The sequence below is a fragment of the Anopheles aquasalis genome, chromosome 2 (genome assembly GCF_943734665.1).
Source record: "Anopheles aquasalis chromosome 2, idAnoAquaMG_Q_19, whole genome shotgun sequence".
NCBI lineage: Eukaryota > Metazoa > Arthropoda > Insecta > Diptera > Culicidae > Anopheles > Anopheles aquasalis.
This window is the reverse complement of record NC_064877.1, coordinates 48,830,001-48,852,500: the sequence shown is the minus strand read 5'-3', so window position 1 is coordinate 48,852,500 and position 22,500 is coordinate 48,830,001. Positions and strand designations below refer to the sequence as shown.

The window sequence follows — 22,500 nt, the reverse complement described above, 5'->3', positions numbered from 1 at the left end:
TCGATATTCCCTGTCCGGCAACCGTGCTGGCATCTTCGTGGCAGTCCTGGCCGGTTGAGTTGCAGACGCGACAAACCTGGGAAAATACGACAGGCAACATCATACTACAATCTCCGGTAGAAACGATGAGATGGCACTGAAACACTTACATCAAGATGTTCCGGAGGCACTTGCACCTCGCCGCAAAGTGTGACCGCTTTGCAGGAGTCGATGCAGTAGGTCATCGAATTCTTCACAAACACCTGGCTGCTCTCACATTTACGGTTCAGTCTTATGACCTCCTTCGTTTGGCGCACCATCAGCGCTTGCTCCCAAAATCGCACCGCTTCCGGTAGGATTGTGTTCTAATGAATTGCGAAAAAAGAGATTTAACATCTGCCTGCCATTCATCATTCGTTCCCTCAACCGTGCCAAGCCTTACATTTATCAACGAAAACTTATCCCTGTTGAGCCGGTACACGGATTCGTCGTACACGAGTAATATGCGAAGCGCCTGATTGATGCTACGTTTCCGAATCACGTGCAAAGGTTCCAGCTGTACACCGTGGATGACCTGCAAAGAGACATAATGGATATGCGCATAAATAAAGTGTCCGCGTATAGGACAATTCACAATTTCCGTTATAATAATCTTACGTATTCAAACGGGCAAATTCAGATAGGAAATGGTGGGCAGAAATGCTTCAAAATGATAAATCGGATTACCCCAGTTCGGGCTGTCACCGAAGCTACAACTCGACAATCAAAAGTACGCCAAGCGCGCCATTAACGTAACGGCTTCGACAATTCGTTCTCTATATAAACTATTTTTTACGGATAATATCTACAATCGGCATGATAAATGATACCTTCAGATTTAGTTGGCATTCAATCGACTGACTCTAATGATTAATTTCTTTAAGAGTAATTGGAACGATTGTTTTTGGGAACCTGGCCTAGCCCAAAAAAGGGCCCATAGAGTCTTAGTGCAAACGTACCTCGTCGTTCATTCGAATTTGGATTACAACAACCAGTAAGGCAGCAATTTATTTCACAAAAAAAATGCTCAATCATTTGTTAATCAAAATGGAATGCTTAAGATACACCAGCCCGGTTTTAAACGTTGTTCATTCCAATAAAAGAACTTCGGAAAGGCACATATTTGAGTGCTAAAAACCTCCTTGGACAACGTTGGCTAACGGACTTCTCCATTGGCGAATAACGCTCCGAAAAACCATTTACAGCACCAGTCAAAGGCATACTTTTTGAAGCAAAAGGCAGAACAATCTCCCAGAAGACCGAATTGGTGAGTGATAGGACACATTACGTCATTCTATGTTGAAGGACAATCAAGTTGATACCGGTTTTATTGAACGCAACACGCCCAGCAGGTTAACGACCGTTTCGTGGCCCCTTTCATCCTTGCTGATGCCATAAGCTAACCGGCAAAATGGTACCAATGGATGGGCTTTTCTTTGTCATTTCAATGATAAATTTGTCCTGTTGCGATATCAAGTTGGTTCAGTAATGCATTTCGTGCGGTTGATTTAATTGAAGCCACAACGGTAGGTTGCAATTTTTCAGAAAGCTTCACAACTTCAGGAACATTGAATGTTTTTTTTTTGCATTTCTTCAACACCTTCAACATTTGCCGGAAAGCAGATGAATAATTTTCAATTTCCACTGGAAAAACGCCGCCAACCACCAACTGTGATAGTACATTACGAAACCATGTCGCTGATAGCGAAAGTGCTACATGGATGATTGAGAGTGGAGCCGAATGGAAGCAGTGGCCGCGGTTATGAAGACCTTAACATCGCACCCAAACCGAAAAAAATGCATTTCAATTTCGTGTTCCTGCTCTTTCACGCCAATGGCGGCGGTCATGGCGCCGGTCATCGTGCTGCTTGGTGAAGTAACTTCAAAAACACCATTACCGAATCCTCCGCTGCGGTACACGGGACGAGTGAACTGTACACGGGAAGTGATAAGCGAGCGCTCATCTCATCAAAGCTGGCGGAAGCAGAAGATCGCAGTGAAAGTGGCGCTTGATTGATAGATCACATTTGGATACATGAAGTCGCCTTTTTCAAACCATCCATACCGTGCGAGGGGAATTGGTGAATTGATTCATCAAACATTATGCATATCACATATGTGCTACTTCCAAAACTTGACTATCGGAATTAAGTTACATCCCCATAACGTACATGATATTTGCTGATCCATTTATGCTGTACTGAAGCTTTCAACCTCATATCGGGAATGTAACACAACAAATAACAATGTCTTAGATACTATATACTACAGTGTGCAACAAGTAAAGTGAAATAGTAATAAAATTGCCCGCGAATTAGTAGGTTGGTAGAAATGTCACTGACATTCATGCCAAGTTATAAGTCAAAATATTTCTTAGTTTTTGAGATATGATTTTTTTGTGAGCTCCTAATGCGCATTCTTCGTTTTTTGATATTTCGAAATTTGTTGAGCAAAGATTTTCCATAAAATTTGGTTTGTGGATACGTAAAGAATGATGGAGAAAGTCTTTGGTGACTACGCTGAGTTAAATAAAAATGTATATAAGTGGTAAAAAGACTTCCAGCATGGTCAGAAACGTGTTGAAGAAAAAGAACGTCCTAAGAACGCCAATTGACAAGGCTCACACCCAATCAAACATTTAGTGTTGCAAAACCGTCGATTAACAACTAGAGATCATGCTGATAACATTGGCATATTCTGATAATTCGTCAATTACTTTTTGAAAAATGTTTTGGGCATCAAATGCGTCAGAACTCGACTGGTACCATTGGTAACAGCGACTGGTGTTGGTTTTCCGTGACACAACCACCGTATTTGCTTGATTTAGTAGCACGTGACTTCTGGCTATTAAAAAGCTTAAAAAACTCCTCCGGGGACACCGTTTTGACACGATAGAGCAGATTCAAGCCGCTGCGAAGAAGTAGCTGAAACCCATCCCTAAAGTGTTTCGAGAACTGCAAAATCCGCATAAGTGCATTATATCGGAAGAAGATTAATTTTAAGGAGATGCAATTGATTTAAACGAATAAAACAGACACTTTCAAAATAAACCGCAATTTACCTTATTTTTGTGACACAGTAGTCTTAGATACAACATAAACCATATCTATACTAAGTCTATAAAGTTATCTTACTGTTGCCCTTGCAACCCACAAAAGAATATTCTAAACGTTGAAAACCCCTAAAACCCATTTCATTGGCTCCCAATTGAACATATTGAACAGGATTGACTTTTCTCCAAAGGTTTCCAACGTGAACCTTTTCCATAACCCAGCCCTACCCAGCCCAAACTGTGGTCTGTAGATTGCCACATTCGACCCATTGCCGCCAGGCTAAGGCAGCAAGGCAGCAACATGCGATCTGCCATTCGCGATTTTCCTGACTCTCCCGCGCACGGTTGGACACGTCACAACGATTTCGTTCGGCAGGGGGTTGAACCGATTTTCTGAAGCCTTCCGCTGCACCATATCCATGCGGGCGGCGGACGACGGGAGGGCGAGTTTGAGAGAACAGCAGGGATCGGCCATGACCAGCAATGAGATTGTCTTTTTGTTCGAGCCGGTCGGCCGGCCGTTTGCGCCGACTCTTAACCGGTTTCTGGCCAAGTTTATGAGAGCAAAACGTCGATGGTTAACGGTGCAGCAGTAACAGCAACAGCAGATGCAGGCGTAAGGCAAAAACGGACCGATCTGCAGTTATTCAAATCCGCACACCGGGAGACGATGATCCAAACAATCGTACGCCAGTGTATTAGCATCGCAAGTCGATTGATCACGATCGATCGATCGATGGTAGCATTCCTGGTGTGCAATGGGGCTTGAAGCACCCCTTATGAATTCGTATGTTTGTTGCTCCAGAGACACAAATGGCACATCGCGTATCTGGGCATCGCGTGCGATATCGATCGTGAACCATTGCGAACCCTGACATCAATAATCTCCGCCTTAGGGAGTAGCATCAACAAGTACTTCTGTTCGGTGGTTTAGTAAATGGTGATATTGAAGAAAAAAAAACAAGCACTAATCATCGCTACTTACGACTGTTTTCTGATGACTGTACCGCATTTATTAGAAATGCATCAGCAGTGAGAAAGTGGTTACACACTATCGGGTGCTCATAAAAGGAATGGCGACCATCGTTAGCAGGAAGTCAAACAAGCCAGCTACACAACTGTTGCCGCACAATCCCTTGGCTTCACTGTGTTTTAACGACGACGATCACTGTTGAATGGATGGAAGCTGGCTTTTCTTGTCGCGCTGCTCACAGCTCGTCGGTGAAGGGAGATCGGTCTAGGTTCAATAAAACATTCGCCATGGTTTGGATAAGGCTCAGTCCACTTCCTCTGGCACTCGGCACTGGTCTCGAGACGACTCGACTGTTCGGACTGGGATGAGTGGGTTTCAACACCATCGCAGCTACCATCGATTCACCGATCCTGCAATTGCGCGTTGCGAACCAAGTCCAATCAGAACAATGAGGAAGTGCATCAAGGAAGTAGTGATGATCGCGACAGCACCGACAGTGCCACCAACCAGACAGACAGAGTGTCTTTAGAAGGGCTGAGCGACTCCACGGAACATCCCCCCCCCCCGGTTGACATGACAACCGAAGATGTTTAATGATGTAATCCTTGGCGAGAGAAGAGTGCCAAGTGTTCGGGGCAACGACAACAGATTGCTTTGATTGCCCGTGTAACCTACTGCGGTGGCTGCAGAGCCAGAGGTGACTCGGGCACGAGAATGGGAAACCCATGCGCTATGCTCTTTCAGCTATGCAAATGCACACGGCCAGGCCAAGCCAGGCCAGGCAGTGGCCCGCTGTCCGTTGGGAAAATGGGAAGCCGTCAGAAGGGTTGGCAGACAGTGCCAACAGCGCGCACACGGCACACTGCCATTTGAGTGAGCTTTAGCTGGAGCTGGGTTGAAAACACAAAAAAAATGCTGGCTTCCCGCACTTAAGGGTAATTTTGGTCGCTAACCGGCATGGCCATAGTCACCGAGCAACAGCAGCAGCAGCAGCTGGCTTGTAGACTGTCACAGAGGGCTGTCATTGTTTTTACCACGGCGGTGCCGACCCGCAACCCGACCGACGCAGTGCACCGTTCACGGGAGTAGTGTTGCTGGGATACGAACTTCCAGCGCACCGCCATTGTGACCGACATTCGATTATGTCACGGTGTTTCCACTCCGTGTTCACAGGCAATCATCGCCGGCGTTCGCAGCTGTACACAGCCGTCGTCGTTGAGGGAAAGTATTTTTGTTTACGAAAATCGCGTTTAAAATTAACCATCCCCCCAGGTCCTCCGGGGTAAACCATCGGAAGCGAGATCGGAATTGTTCAACGAGCAAAATATGTCAATATTTGCGCGCGAATACGCGTGAAAGCGCGGCCGTCGCTGGTGTGGTGAGCCAAAACGTGTTTGGTCAACCACCAAACGGCAGCCACCCCCAACCCCACCCATACCACCCGGTTGGTTGGTGCTTCTATCGTGTACGAATTGATGACATTAACACATCATATGCAAATGAAACGAAACTGTTACACGTGAACTACGATTTTTAGGGTTAATATTTGCTTTTTTTTTCATTCATAGAGAGTCTGTAGTACCAACACTATGGTAGTTTTGAAGTATTGACTAAATATAACTGAACAACGCTGTTAACAAACGACGACATTATTATATTTTGGAGAATGAAAACAACGACACAAAAACAAATACCACAAATACTAAAGTGACCTTTTCGTATCGATTCATATTTAGTAGTAAATTTCATTGTTCAATTTTGAAACTGATCAATGAATCATCATTCAGATGAGATCAATTTGTCGCATATAAGGATGAGTAAACCTTCCTAAACCCTGTATGATTAATTGTACAGAAGTTATCGTTGCAAGTACCGTGAAGCATTCGGAATGCAGCTAAATCTTATCACAACTGCAGCGTTACTTTGGCTTGCACTAAGCCGTGGTTTTGCCTTAATCGCTTGCACGTTCAGCGACCAGGGATGCTAGGAGTCGATAGAACCCGTTTCATCCAGTAGCCTATCTTCGCTGATTCAGCAACGGGTGTGCTGCTGTGTACTTTCTACTCTATCAGGGTAGCAACCAAGTGTCCGCCGCCACCATCTTATCTTTCGTTGCTCCCACCGCGAAACCGCAAACATTTCTCCTGTAAGCTTAATTGAGAAAGCTGATAAAAGTGAAAATGAAAACCGATGTAGGTGATGATGACCGGCAGCACCCCGGCGTCTGGGCGTCGGGATCAGCGAAAGTGAAATATCATGTTGTTGTGTTACGCGCTCCGTCCGTCCGCGGGACTACTATAGCGCTCAGCTGATACGCATACCGCGGCCGCAGCAAGCACCGGTGGCAATGAATATTGCATGCACATTGGCAACTGCGATCGAGATACGGTAAATACGAGATCGGATAGGATGCAAGTATAATTGACGACCTTCGCTCTCGGTGCCACTCGGTGCCATTCGCGAGTGTCAATGTTCATTGCCATATTCATCATCTTGCGAGGAAAGGACGCTTCATTTAGAATAGAAGGCTTTTTTGTTGCTTTTTTATCTCTCTCTATTGACATTCAAACGCTCGATTCCAGGATCCAGGTCTACGATTCCCACTAGAGATCGCACCTGATCGCGAATGTCAAATCGCGAGTGGTGCACTTTCCACATTCATTTTTATCTTATCTCAAAACGGTAGTGTAACGGTAACCTAGCTGTCGGCCAGGGTAGGAACTGGTTCCTTTGAGCTGTCTCAAAATCCACTAGGACCTACTGTAGAGCCGTAAAAAAAAATGACATGACCGTGGGATTATTCTAGCTGGGCAACACTGGGCCGGTCGCACGTGTGGTCTTTATTCATCCAGCGAGACACATTCGTCGCCCGAAAGAATTAAGATATTCGAACCCCGTTTCACGTTGCGACCGATGCATGGTGGCCTCAAACTGTTACTTTTTTTATTTGCGGTTTAGTGCTTTCCCCACAAACGATCGCAAAAACCGGGGCACCCAAGGATTGAAGCAGTGAAGAAAGCATAAGATATATCTCTCTATAAGCAGCACCAGTGCACGCGAATGCCAATGGGCCGCAGCCACGCGCTGCTGCAACCAGGAAACTGCGATAGATGCGATGCGAGAAGCCGCCACGAGTGAAATCGCTCTTGGCTCTCTATTGGTTTTTGGTCTTAATTTTTGAATTATTAATTCAACCGGAATGAGATTATAGCTTGCGGTTTTCGTTTCACCCCGTTACCAGTCCTTCGGTTTTGTTGGTTGGTCCGCGTAGGTGGTTACCATCGTCGAAAGTTTATCCCTCGCTAGCGCTCCTTTTGGTGCGGCGATTCAGTTCGTCCAGCTTTATCACTGGTATGCATTTGAACGGAATACATACAGTCACCCCGAAAACCGGCTTTATTAAGGCACATGCATATCCATTGAGAAATCAAGCTTTCAATTAAAGTACAACCACCCACAAGCACCCTTACAGTCGTATTGCTTCTGGAGTTATGCAATAATTACACAGTTTCCTAATTGTCTTTGCATGCGCTGCTGCTGCAGTAGCGGTGATCAGAAGCATTAGAAGGATCACCTCCTGCAGCAACCGTTGCCATACACCATTTGAATGGGGGCTTACTGGGATCTCGTGTTCCATTTGAGACAAAAAAACTTAAACGTTTAACCGTTTTCCGCTTTTCGGAAACAAAGAGAAAGCTCCCCCGGCGGCGGCGGCGGCGGCATTGCGTACTTGGATTTGATTGATTTTTTTTTTGCGTCTAGACCTGAACGATTTAGTGCTTATTAGAGAGGTGCCCCACGTGGATCATCGTGGTTGCGCAAGTATCCAATAAACGCTGAGCACGTCATTCGGGTGACTGCAAAATGGACGCTTTATTGACGGACGCGCGACGTCCATCTTCAATCATCATCTGGCGTGCGTTTCGGCGGACACAAGAAAAGAAAGCAAACGATCCGAGTAGTAGTTCACCCACTCCTCCAACCATCTGCCGTTTGCGTGTTCGGTTCAGTAAGATTCAAACGTTTCCCGTGTTTTCCACCCATTTTAGTTACGTTTGAAATGCGCCACTCGTACTTACAAGCATAGACTATCATGGTATGCGACAAGTTTTAAATATTTCAGTTAAAAGACGCACATTAACTGTTTTCTAAGCCAGTAATGCTGTCCCAAAGGGGGAAATAATATAGCCTCAAATACAGTTGGTTTATTTACTCAAATTCGGTAGATACAGAATGAGCCATCAGGGTGCACTCTATTTTAAAGTTGAATAACTCTGTCATTTTTCAGCCCATTTTGACAAATAGGACAGGTTCTGAAACTCCAGTCTATGCCATTTGAATAATGGATCACTTCACGTTAAATGAGCGGACTGAAATTGTCACACGTTACATTGAAAATAATCGGTCAATGGTGAAACTGCAATCGTGCAATGGATGATGAGAAAATGGTGATTTCCTCCTTCGGCGCATATCACGGCGCTAGGCTTTTTTCTGTGGGTCTGTTTGAAAAATAAGATTTTTGCAAACAAATTGAAGGCTATGAAACAACCTAAAGCAAATATTAGAGCTGAAATTGCCAAATAACTCCCTAAATGCTGTCAAAACACTACAAAATGCCCGAAAAAGGCCGCATTTTGTATGCGCGAATGAAGGCGGTCATTTGAACGATATCATATTTTGAGTATGGCACAATAAATGGCATGGAATAACCTAAATAAAACTGGTTTATTTTTTAAAATCGTCTAAAAACTAAATACTAAATGGACTAAAACTTGGGTGAAGAAGAACATGAATTTCTGGTCGAATGATTTATGCCCTCCAAGCGGTCCTAAATGAAATCGGATGGGCTATTCAATATGGGCGTTTGTTCGGCCTAAGACCTGTGAATTGTCACCCAAACGGTTGGCTCGCTGAAATTGTTTGTAACCAAACCCTGGTCTTCTAAGTTGGACACCTATGTTACCGAGGGTGTTCTCGAATTCGTAACCGTTTGGAGAAATTAATTGAGAAAGCAGGCCGACAAATCCACTAATTTTGATTGTTTTTGATAAACAAGGATATATTGAGTCATTTTAGATATTTTAAAACAGTACAAAACCTACAAAAATGGCTTTCAACTTTGATAAAGGATTTTCTCATTTTTTATGGTACACCCTGTACACCGTTAAGAGCTTCAAAAATATTATAGAATTACGGTAGAAAGTGAACAAAAATGAATAAAATTTCAAATGGCATGCTTGCTGAACTGACCGCGCAATGGAGGACTAAGTTCAATTGAAGCAATTATTAACTTACAGTGAGTTATGTATGACCAATATTTTATTTTCAGTAAACAACGAGTCTGACGTGGTTTTCCTGTGTCCTAAACTGTCATGAACTGTTTCCGGGATTGATTGTATTTCCGGGTATGATAAAGCAGACCAGTTAGCTTCTTGAAACAAAACCAAATCTATACCAAGAAAACGTGTCATTGCTATTGAAACATAAACGTTGTATCATGCTGCATGAAAATACCATGGGAATGCCAAGTGAATCACCTTCACAAAAGACAAACGCCAAACAGCTGGAGGGTACAACTGCCGCACTACATACTGCGCCATCGGAACACCGGACACTTTTACCGAATCGTAGTGGTAGCCGCACGCGGACTCGTTTATGGCTTCTACTCGTGCTCGCCCGGCCATGTTTGTCCATGAATAATATTTACCGTGACCAGCAAGCAACTACACCGTTAGCCACCGAGCGACATTGTGTATGATCTTTGCTTATCCTCCCCCACCCCCTAGGCTGCTGCTCCGTGGGTTTCTTTTTGCTGTTCCGTGTCACACACTTTTAAACGACATTCGGCCGTTCGTTTATGTCATACGCACTTCCTAGCAGAAGGGCCTTGTTTGTGGACGCATTGTTCAAAAAGGCACTCATATTAATTTCACACGTTAATTGAGTCACCTGCACGAAGAACTCGTAACGCATCTGACGTTTTTATTTAACCTCTAGTGCCACATCTTCAATTCTTGCCAGGTCTTTGCACGCGGCACTAGAGAGTTGATCTTCATTTTTGTTTGTGCAGTTTTCTTTTTAAACTTAAATTACAATCCAAACACCTCATGCAGGTTAGCGAGCATTGCAAGACATCTCTAACTCAAGTGTTTCGTAACACAACACCATGGAACGGGCGGACAAGATCTGGCCGAAGAATTTGGTAAATCATCGGTGAAGACCGCCATCCTCAACCAAAAACACAGTCACGCCATCGTGCGCGTTGTTGCTGATGATTCGATCACCAATTTTGCGCCAAAAATGACTCGGCGCACCACGCCAGCGCCAGTGATCAGCGTTATGAAGCGTTGGCATTGATCGTCGCTCATCGTAGCGTAGCAATCGCGGGAAATCGATCGGCGATTGATTCTAAACTCGCGATAATCCCGCACGTTTCACTCGTTCAACTCCGAAACCCGCAACAAACGCAATCCGTCATCATCACGTCGTCGTCGAGTGCTCCAGGCAGTGCTCAAAAGCGTTGGGCACAAGTTTGGAGGTTACATAATTGCGCTGTGCAAGATGGTGGCCACCATTGAAACCGATTCACCGCGTCTGCGGGTGGTCGCTAAAAGAGAGAGAGAAGGGAAAATGGTGATGCCACCGGATGATCCGGTCAAGGCACGTCACGAACCTGGCGATGATGCAGCCGAACAATCACACGATCAATTGATCCTCGGGTAGGTACCCTTCCTTCGGTGTGGAATGAACGAGAATAAGGTACCACCACAGGTACCGAACCAACAGATCATCTTTCGCAATCCGCAAAGAGGAAAGGAAAACAACACAAGTCTAGGAGGTACGTGCTAAAACCTCAAACTAATGGTTAATGATGTTATTAGCAACAAGAGGTTTCATGGGGAACAAATGAGCGGCGAGAATGTCTGGCGGCATGATATGTTTCCAGATAAGGGCTAGTCCTTGCGCTTAACCAACACAGTCGCATCTGGGCAGAGGATCGTGACATCATTGAGCATCGGCAGCGTCGATGCGGAATGTATTATTTATGTTTTCACCCCATCATGCACGTTTGACATACTTTCGCATACGCGCATCGGCACTGCCGGGCACTGCTGCGTAAGAGACAACCCGGTGGTGGTCACAATGCCTTTACCAACCTGCACAGCTTGTGTTTCGTTCGTGTAATTTAGACCTCATACTGCAATGCTCTCACTGTGTTTTATGATAATGACACAAAGCCTACACCGAGCTGAGAAAAGCCACTTGCGAAACGGTTTCCACCAATCGATCACTCCAGCAAATAGCGGCAGCCAATGATGCACCCAATAAGTATGCACCACGAGCTCACGGACGGAGTAGTGTCAGTTAATCACCCTCAGTCCGCAGCGTAGTATCGCTTCGGCCCGAACTGAAGTGGTGCGCGGTGAGTGAAAGGACTCTCCTCATCGATCGGTCTCGTCGATGGGTCTCTTTAAGTCATCATCACCCCCCGGGGGTTTGGGTGAAACCTCCCCAAGCGCACTTTCCAACCCCATGTGAATGGCCATTTTGCATAGCGATTTTGCGAAGCGTAACACGTACTGTAACGCGATGCGCAGAATATCGGCAGACTGATGAAGACATTGATGGTGCGCATCAGGAGTTGAGATCCAAGAGCTACCATCACTCGCGCGCAAAAGGGTTTTGCAATACATATTTTACCTCCTTGACGAGAGAGTTGATAACTCTCGTCACTGGCGATCAGATGTTGCTACTTCTGTGTCGTGTGTTTTAATTGATTGGGACGAGGGATCCCATTAACCGATCTCCGACCATCATCGACCAGTGGTTGATGCATTCTGACGATGATGCCATTTGCATACGATGGCACGGAAGAAAGTTTACGATCGAAAAGAAACGGTAAACGGAAGACCGTTTCGGCGAACGTTTGCATAGGGGTGTAACAGATTTGAATACCTTTTTGAAGATGAATCGTAATCTATAATGAAGCTGTGATAAAAAGCTATGCAAAAAAGAGAAAATAATGAACAAAAAAAACACGTTCTCATCTCAAAAGGTGAATTGATACATTTTACGACCTTTTGCATTGTGTGTTAGAAATGTTACGATCCAAATCTTGATTCGTCCAAAAGAAAGTAGCAGTATCTAGCACTTAACTTGTTGTGTTTTTTTTGCTCTACATTTGAGTGTTAAATGGATTAGATTAGATTGAAATAGGAAGGGATAAAAAAATTCCATCAACCACTTTCAGAAAGTTTATGGGTTATGAGTTGAAAAAAATCCTCTTCCTTTGTTGGAGATACATTGTTTGATACTTTCATATGAAACAAAGTATGTAACAGTTTCGCTTCCGGCATTAAACAAATGATCTTTGATCGTTTTTGTAAACGTGTAATCGAATTGATGTTAATGTTTTGGTTTTCCTAGCCAATCGTTTAGTATAGGTATAGGTTAGTACAAGTTTATCTGTTGGATAGACATTTCACATCAACAAATTGGTTCTGATGTAACCGGTTCATTTGGATTTACTCAGGACTTTCTTCATTAAGAATCATCGTAAAGAATCTCGCTTTCACAACACTCCAGTACAGATCTAAATCTAAAGCGATGCCAAAAATATTGTCTTTTCTTTAAAACAGCAAAACGTATACTTTTTCTTTCAGCAACGTTTCATTCTCTTAACTTTTGTCACCCAATCTGAAAGTCTTTCTCGTGGCAGAAATATCCTGATTGAGCATTTCCTGCTATCCATGGTTTTGGCGGACAAGGACTTATCTTGGTTTTGCAAGGCCACTTCCGTCCCGATCGCTTAGCTAAAGCGAATTTGCCAAGGTACGTGCTAAAGCGACAAAAAAGACTATCCTACTCTCCAATACATCTTATCAGCGTCTGCACATTCTCATTTGAAGTTCTTGTGTGCACTTCACCCTTACGCTACATAATGAAAAAGATGCTCCAAATCCAAAAGAGCAATAAACCAGCAAATGTCAGCATTTTGTTAAAAGCAACCAAATTAAGTGCTAGACCTAACTAAACTATCTGCTGATCCTATTTACTTTAACAAGGATATCTATCTAAAAATACCATCACAGCTGAATCCCCGCTCTACAGGAGATCGTGCGGACATGGAATTGGAGAGTTCCAAGCGATGTCAATTGATCAACATTAGTTACATAACAGCGAACCGAAAACAGCACAGACACTATTCGATTGGTCACCGCCACCATCGCCCATCGGTATCCCATTTTCGTGCACGAACATCCGAAACCGGATTCCGGCTCGCGGTTCCCACAACCACACGCACTCAAGGTGACCAACCACGCGAGCAGCCCGGCACGCGGTCTATCGAAAACCATTATCATGCTTCTCGAAGTGCATGTGGCATGCGTGATGGCGTGGTGGTGGACAAAGCAGGAACTTTGGAAAGAAGGGAACCCCCGGGGGCGCTCTTCCCGGGGGAGTAAGTAGACACCACCACAACCTTCAATTCAATCTTCCGCCACCGCTGCCGCCGTGTAACGTAACTTCGCACCGTTTGCCTAATCGTTGTCGCCTAATCAAGGACAGTGACAGCAGCCAGCGATCGATCGATCAGTGACGTGTGATCCAGTGATGAAATAACCTTAATTTTACTCTCGACCGACACCGCCTCCTTCTCTCTCTCTCTCTCTCTCTTTCTCTCTCTCTCTCTACTTAGCAACTGTTAAGCTATCATCTCCCTGCCTGCCGACACCTGACGCCACAGACAGATCGACCATAATACGTCCCCCCGGTGTGGTCGCTTCGGACATTAGCATGCAAATGCCACACCCGGCTGGAATGTGTGCAGAGGGGGCATACTAATCGGGTGTGTTATGCCAGACCTATGCCGCGGGAAATCAATCATGAGTACCGTTGGTTGAAGCAATCGACCACCAAAACAATGGTGTTGAGGCGTTTCAATTGCACAAGTTCCAGTGCATTGATAGCTCCCGCTAGATGGCACCAAGTCTGGACAGGCGCCACTTGAACACAACATAAATCCAGCGTCTTTAAGAGAAGAAGACTTTTCCGGAGCCGGTTTGAGCCTTTTGACATTTCGCACGCGATCAACATGCCATCACGGTTGATGCAAAAGTTTAGTAGATAACATTTCGCCAAACAGGATCACGATCAACCACCAGGAAGCAGTGCGCGCATGCGTGAAATGTTACTTAAAATGTCAGCGTCCAGTCGTTTGCATTTCGTTTTTTTTGCGAGATTTTTTTTGTTCGGTTATTGAGGTTGCTTGCTTCCGTTTCTGTCGCACTTTATCCTCTCATCTCGTCTGGCGCTTTCGGGCATGACCTTGCATCCCTTCAGTTCCGCCCGGTTGCACGCTTGCTCGCTCGCCAAAATCGATTTCACAATAGCACCACCGTCGTCGTCGTCGTCGTCCAGCGTTCCACACAACATACGCTGGTGCGTTGATCACTTTCACCCGGGCACCGGAACCGGCTGGTTGAAGAACGGATGATTCACCGCGATGCGCCCGCTACGATCGTTGGTACGATCATCATCTTAGAGAAAACCGTTTACGAGGCGTATCCACCACCACCACTCGGTTCCCCACCGAGTTCATTCGCTTCATCGCTTGTGTCCACCGCGTTGAAACGATTAGGAAGGATCAATAAAGGGGGCGAGTCTCTGTGGCTTTTGGTTAATTACGGTATTTGTGCAGGTGCAATTTGAAGTCCGCTTTCCAATACATATCAACTGCAGCGATGTTGGACGCGAAAGGATGCAATCGATCGTTTAAATAGCGCAAAATTGCTACCCAAGGGCTTGGGTCGTGGGTTTTTGCGGCTGTGTTTATAATTAAAATATTATTGATTAATACCTTGAATTCACTTAAGACGCACCCCATTGTATCTCCGTTGATTGGACAGAGAAAAGGGGAAGGGGTTTCAATTTCGCCATCGCATCTCTAATTGTTTAACCCTCGATTGAGCACCCGACGTTTACTCCACTTATGTGCATTGTATCGCCGTTTTTATCAGTCTTATGGCAAAAAATTGTGTACTAAAACTAACAATGAAAACAAGCAACACAATGTGATTAGCACCTTTCCGTACGGTCATTCTCTACTGAGTCTACGTCTTAAAGCAAGCATTAAGATCGTAAAGTGGAATGGAAGTTTTCAGTAAAAATGTTTTTGAAGCTAATTGTTTCTTCAAATAAATCTGTTTCGAATCGTCATAAGGCACATGCACAACCCACACAATTTTTACTAGTGATCTTAACCGTAGTAACCTAGACAGCAAACATTTTCACAATATCATACCATTTATAATAATTGTTGCAGTAAATATGAAAGCGCAAGGATGAAAATATTTTTTTTTAGAAGAAAAAGAATGGACAATGCTGAATAGCAATTTAGTGAAACATAAGCCGTGAGACCCTAAGCTTACTAATTTATAAATCGCCAAATAACATAAAACAAATATCAAGTTAGAATCCCGATTACAAAATACATTCCCTTAAAGCTATTAGTGTATGATAAAAAATGTTCTCTGAATTTCAAAATGTATCTTTAACTGGTTAGATTTCCACTGGACTATCATTTCCTGATTTATAGAAAACTATTGTCAAGTTTTCTTTACACATGTTGGTACTTGGAGAAACAATAAGCAGGAATTACTTTTATCAATATACACACCGTTTCATTGCTTCGTCACATTCATATAATTTTTAGAAAACAACGTGAGAGCTGTGCAAAAATACACGACGAACGAGCAATACGTTATCCGCAATAAGGCAAAAGGCTTTGTAGTTCTCTGAATTGAAAATCACTTCGAAAATGCACAATCTGAGAGTTTTTAAATATTTTTGGTTTTAAACTGAAAATTTAGAACATTTTTGTTAAAATAATATACCCGAATCTGAAATATCGCAGTGGCTTCCATTTCTAGCAGAGATCGATTGAGCTAGGAGATAACATCACTTGCTACATTTGTCTCTGTGGTCAACGAATAATGAAATATTCATCAACATGTTGCATTTTCGATAATTAACCATTGATAAACACGTACACATTGATAAGTGTTGATAAAAAGTGTTGTTTAGTGTTTATAAACATGGCCTATATGCACAGCCAATTATTTAGTGTCCATTGCATCGGCCCATAGTTAACTTTAAATACGAGATATCAAAACAATTCCAACGAGAATTCGGCGTGAAATGAGCATTCATTCTTTCGGTGCCCAATCGAGGGTTAAAGAGAGTTCGTTACGTAAACGAGATGTGCAATGATATCCAGAGCATCTTTCCTAAATAAAAAGCAGAGCGAGAGTGCGCAAAAGCTTCACGAAGTTATCAGTTGAAATGAAGACATTACATGCGTATGTCCCATAAATTCAAAACCCTTTAGGCGGGAAAAAAACTAAAAATACCACCCAAGAAATAAGCCTCTTTTGGCTTCGCTTAGCACCCCGATTACTGGAGTCAATCTAAATTGCTCTTTACAGGCAACAAAGTATGTGAAAGCTTAACCATTCTTCAGGCAGCAAAGCAACGAGCTGCTGAGAACGTAAGATTGCTGCAACGGAGTCAGAGTGTGGCCGCCTGGTGCGAAGATGGTACACCGGGCGTACGTTCACATATCCAGCACCCGAGGCCGAGAGGGTGGCGTGAACCTTAGCGAACCTTGTCAGTCACATGGAGAGGGAGCGTGGTTGCATCAATCGATTGGATTGTGATGCTTTATTGCCCGCTGCCCGTGAGATAATAATGTGTAGCAGATGCACCGCAGCATCTCACGATATGATGTCAACGCGGTGAGGCAACTTGTGAGGCGGCCCAATCCCTTGCCTTGGTTTTAATGGTTTCGCTGCTTCGGGATGATGGGCAAAGAATCACCTGACTTTGAGTATATCTAGTCACATAAACACTTTCACTAAGGTGTAAAGGTGTGCATACAAATTGTTTAGAGAATTCTTATTTCATAACTACTTTTTGTTCGAGTTCTACCATACTTTCGGCAACATATGCATTAACATGTTGTAAGCTAATGATGCCACGTTGCAGCTGCTGCATTAGAATGTTGATCCGTTGTGTCACACTTGGCGTAACCGCGGTGAGCAAAACATTAACCTTCAAATACGCTTTAAACCAATGCTTTCCACGAAAACGGATTTGCTACGGTGTGGAATTTGGAAGTGTCTCGTTAGCCAGTGGCGTCATTCCGGCCAACAAAAAAAAGGGCCCATGCTCATTATGACGCACTAGCCTTCCGCTCCACTCGGTTCACACTTCGAGAAGTAGTAGTAGCAGCCGCACACCGAACCGAACCTTTGGGTCGGACATTTTGGGTCACCCTCGGCATCATCCGAATGTGACCGAAAGCGAAAGTGTTTGTTTCGTGTTCCGTTTTTCTTTTTGTCCGCTTGGCATTGAAACACATTTCGCTCGACACTCACTGACTCACTCAGTCGTCCACAGCGCACCGTATAATAAGTGTTTTATGCTGCTAATGAGCATAGTGGGGCAAAGAGCCGGCTAGAGAGATTGTGCCGCGTGTGTCGTGATGACGACGATGTGAGTCATGAGGAGATCGTGATTAGCATAGAGCACACCCCTAATCGCAGCAAACCTCGCTGTTAGCGGTTACTCGGTTAGAAAACCGTCGCTTCATTCATCATTCCGACTGTGTTTGGAGCTTTGTGCATTTGATTAAGTCATACAAAGCGGTAGAACGGTTTGACTCTCTGCCAAACTAAAAATCGATCGATCAGTAGCGATCACGTGGCTGCGTTGTTTTGTGAGCGAAATTTGGAGGATAAAACTCACTTTTCGCGAATGATAAGTTGGTAGAAATACGACCAGGAAAACGAAACAATGCATTAAGCCTGCGATAGACGAAGCTTAAACTCTAGCGTAAACTCAGAATGTAATGCCGAAAAGTTTACGCTTCGTGTGGGAGGCATAATCGCATAAAAGTTTATACCGAAACGTCAGCTGCAATTACATTCGTGCACCTGCAATTACATGATGCAATTACATTCAATTAAATGTGTTTTTGACCACAAAAAACATAAATCGACGAGATAAGTTGATTTCTGAACATCTTTTTATATATTTTAAGATGTTGTTGCTGTATATTAGCGATTGTAGAACATTCAATTCTTCATATCGCTACGCTACATGTTGGTGCTAAGTTTACGCTTGCTTTTACTCTCGGTTTAACGCTCCGCGGGCTTATGATCTTTTTGACATAAGCATAATCTTTTTGGCATTACACTCTGGGTTTATACTAGAGTTTACGCTTCGTCTGTCGCCCGCTTTATACTAACAAAAGCAGATTTAAAACCCTCTCTGAAGATTCCCTTTCAATGCTGCCATTGTGTTCCCTGACGATAACTTAATCTCAAATCGTATGATAATGTTGCTCCGGTTTCATGCATTCAAAAAAAGAAATAACCCTGTTGAAAATGCTTTTCAATGTATCGCTTATGATCCAACCGGCAACAACTTTAATCTCACACAAACCACGTGGTGAAACGATTGACGCTCTCTATACTCACTGACTCCACAAGCTCCACGGTACGCGGATTGAAGTGAACCATAAATGATTTAATTAATGACATACCACCCCTTCGTCGGGCACAGGAAGAAAGAGATTCATTATGCTGGCACACGTTGAAGCAGGCAATCACAGCTATAGACACAAGGGTATGGTTTGTACGTGACCATACAGCCGACTAAAGCCACGATCGATCGAGATGCACGAGCCTGATTCCAACAGTAGCATCACAGCACACAATGTCGTGATTTCCTCATCGGATGCATAATGCCATTTGTTTTCCACATCAAAACCGCTGAACGCGAACGCGGACAATACCAATACCAGCCGGTCATCATCATAAGGCTAACGCGTGGCTGAACTAAACATCTGGTTCGTCTGGTTTCGTCCGTGAAAACGGAAAGCGCTCCATCAACGCGACACTCCCACCGTGTGCCGTTCCGTGGTTGACGGCTGCTGATGTGGCGCTACCGAGAAGGTGAAGAAGCGAAGCTCGAGAAGGCGAAGAATCGAGAACATACGGTCCTTTATAGATGTTCCACCGTTCTGACGCAAGAACACGGAAGGGCCAGTACATATCTGAGACCACCGGAGCCCGAGTGCCCGAGAACCAATTAATCGTCCAATGAGGTTTCACATTTGCATGATGGCGCAAGCTCTCGTTCTCGTTCGCGCACCCCCCGGTTCGTGTTAATTTATTGTTCCATCGACCACACCTGTCAGGGCGAATCATAAAAAAAAACAGGCGAACCGGTGCCTGAATGGATCAGGCGTTAGACCGGGCAGAGATCGGTGGATACGTTTCTCTAATGTACGGCCAGACGCCGTGACCTTGATTGGCCGTTACGAATCCATTCTCTTGCCCGAGAACAGGTTGCGGTTACGCGTGTCAATTAGAGCCCACCGCGGTGTGGTGTGTTTCCTTTACAGCCAACAGACAGTTTCGTTTCAGCGAAAGATCACTAGCGGTTCGGTCGAGGGCTCCGGAGATCGATCGATCGTTTGCTCGCTCGCTGGTTGAGATGGTTAAGGGTCCTCCGGTCAGTCTGTTGCCACTTAAATGCTCACCAGCTCATGCTAGCGCGACCAACAGCGCTCGAGTTCTGCTCGATCACCGTCGTGTATTCTACTCGGATCGCCACCAGTTTGCTAATGTCAAGTGCAACCATCTTTCGACCATCTCAAGGCTACCGCAGGCCGTTCTCAGGGGGGTGCCCTCTGGAGTGTGGGGCGCTATACTTATTAGCCCACGTTGGCACCACCAAGCATCCGATGATTTGCTTATAAACCGTGGCACGGAGAGCTACAGAGAGTGCAGTAGGTGGGTTTTTATTCAAATGAACTACAAGCAAGGATCAGTGTTGCCGGCAGGATTGGATTTTCAATGCGCAGTTACGTACCTGCGAACCAGGTAACCAAGCTGGGGCGGCTTCGGAACGATTGTCGATGAAATTAAAACAATCGATCGCACAAAGGGGCAATCAATCGATCGTACGCGTGCATAACCTTCACGGTAATAAGTCGCGCCATTTCATTTCACCAAATCACACTTAATTTCGTCCCCAAAAAGTCATGGTAACACGATCGTTTTCCCATCACTCCGTCTTCCTTTCGATGCCCTTCTCGATCGCGAAGGTCTGCAATTGCTGTTGGCCAAACTGGAGACGGTGGAAAAGGTTAGCCACCCAGTCACATCACTGGAAACGGAAGCTTGATCGTGGACAAACGGTGTTGACGTCTGAGCACGACGAACTGAGCATCGACAGAGCGCAACGAAGAGGAACAACAACAAACGATCGCGTCTTACGATCGCGCACTTCAACGCACTCAACAACGTGTGCAGCACCGTGAAAGCGAATGGAACGCAAACGGTGTGCTGCGATCTCAAGATGGATGGATCACCTACTTTTCCCCCGGGGGTGCCACAGCACACGGTTCTCATTCCATCCGATCTGCGCATCTGCAGCCTGCGCATCGTTACCTTCACTAATGGCGGTATTGGCCACGATCCAGCACACGAGCGCGGAGAGAGAAGATTATCCGATGGCACACCCCGAACCGCAGGAAGGTTTGCCATTTCTGCACGGTTGATCACACATCCTCAATGTGTCCAAGGAACGATATTTCAAGGGATGGATGATAGAGAACAGTACTTAACCGTTCGCATCATCCGTTCCCCCCTGTGGCGGTGCGCGTTCGGAACCTTGACACTCGCAGTCATCGCGCCATCACCGTGCTGGGTGTTAGTGTCAGGATAAGAGGCAAGATTTACCAAGCAAGCACACCCGCTCGGCTTGGCTTCCGATACCCAAAGCGGAGTGTAATGTTTGTAGCTATCCCAGCGGTGCAACATGGCATCGTACACAAAGTATTGAATTGCATACGCTCCCTCCACGAGCGCTCCTTCGAGCAGTGAACCGCGTTTAGCCGTTCGTTAACCTTTCCTTCGAACACGTTTCCTAGCGGGTGGAGTAGTGTAGTGGTAGTAGTCGAGACAGAAATTGATCACCGATGACGGAGAAACCGCGGTTGTACAAAGCTTGTTGTAAAAAGATACAACCTTCTGTCTGCGGGCATTCTAAAGGATAGATAGACGGGCAGTGAGTATCCTTCATGAAATAGAAGAATATAATTGAACAATCATTGCAGATAACGTTGAACAAAATTCTGATGAGTGATATTAGGTCCATGACTTAATTCGTTCGATTCAAATTCAAAATTACGCCATTTAGTTTGGGGAAGGTTCACAGTGCCATATGTTATGTCGTTTTAAAGTATAACTAAATACCTTTAAAACGTAATTTGTAACTTATTAAAATATGATCTATAACATATGTTTTCTCGAGTTGAAAACGTCATGATTGGTGCCTGAAAAGATCATTTTGCGGGGAAGTATAAAAAACCTTCTTTCATTTGAAGAAAACAGCTGCTGAAAACTATCGTTTGCTGGTTTAACCTTATGCTCTGACACAATATAAAATAAAGCTGGCTTCAAAAGTTTAGAAGAGGATATTTTAACGTTACAGACACAGAGTGTTCGGGTAAAATGCGGCTAGAACGAGGTAAAAAGCTGCCGACATCATAACGCTAGGCCATTTATTGCAAAGCTTGTTCAAAAACTATTTACAAAATTTTTGATGGGATGTGTTAGCCTCCCCGCTGTATTCCCCAATCATTGTTCTTTCTATACTTGTTTGGTTGTTTAAAAAATTGTTTGGCTGCACAGCACTTCATTCTTTATGGAAAAATTGATATTTGCCCAAAATGCCTCAAAAGATGAGGAGTTCTTTCGACACAAATTTCAAAAATTGCTCAAAATATGGAAAAAGTAGTGACCAGCGATGAGCAATACTACGATTGATGTAACAGTTCTATTGGTTTTGAAAATAAATAGCTTTTGTTGAGCCAAAAACACGAAAAAACTAAGTTATAGACCTAATACAAAGAGATAACCTTATGTATGGGCATTCCAAAGGTTAGATAGATGGCCAGTGAGTATCCTTTTTGATTTTTTTCTTCTTAAACATTCTTTGAACAAAACGTTACAAATACTCTGATGTGTGATATAACAAAGCTGCCACAAGTCCTGCTAAATACTGTTAAACTAACACATTTACAAACGCTATAAGGTCATTTAGTGACGGCAATCGGGTACGCCGCGGCTATGTGTAGCAATTTTGCCAACATTATGCTACAGGCGCTACGACGAAGCATGAGTCAGTATGTTACTAACCGGTCGACTACCAAGTGTCCTTCTCTCTGTTGTCGGCGGCATTTCGGTTCGTGATCGTCAGTCACGCCCGGCGGACACACTACGCTTTCCGCGTAACCACGACCACTGGTGAAGAGAATACACGCCTTTACGCCTGCGGCTGAATTAACTAACAATCTAATTCGAGAACGTACGCCGCCCGGTAT

The 22,500-nt window shown here is 44.5% G+C and overlaps 1 protein-coding gene across 1 annotated transcript in view; it reads right to left on the bottom strand.

The window, feature by feature from the left end:
* Positions 1-22,500, bottom strand: part of LOC126570878 (leishmanolysin-like peptidase) — a 29,072-nt gene that overhangs the window by 2,806 nt on the left and 3,766 nt on the right. The window contains exons 2-4 of the mRNA XM_050228946.1: positions 422-553; positions 150-344; positions 1-76 (exon numbers count right to left, since the gene is read on the bottom strand). The exon at positions 1-76 is cut by the window's left edge and continues 310 nt beyond it. Coding sequence (XP_050084903.1) covers positions 1-76; positions 150-344; positions 422-553 — 403 coding nt within the window. The remainder of the gene's footprint in view (positions 77-149; positions 345-421; positions 554-22,500) is intronic.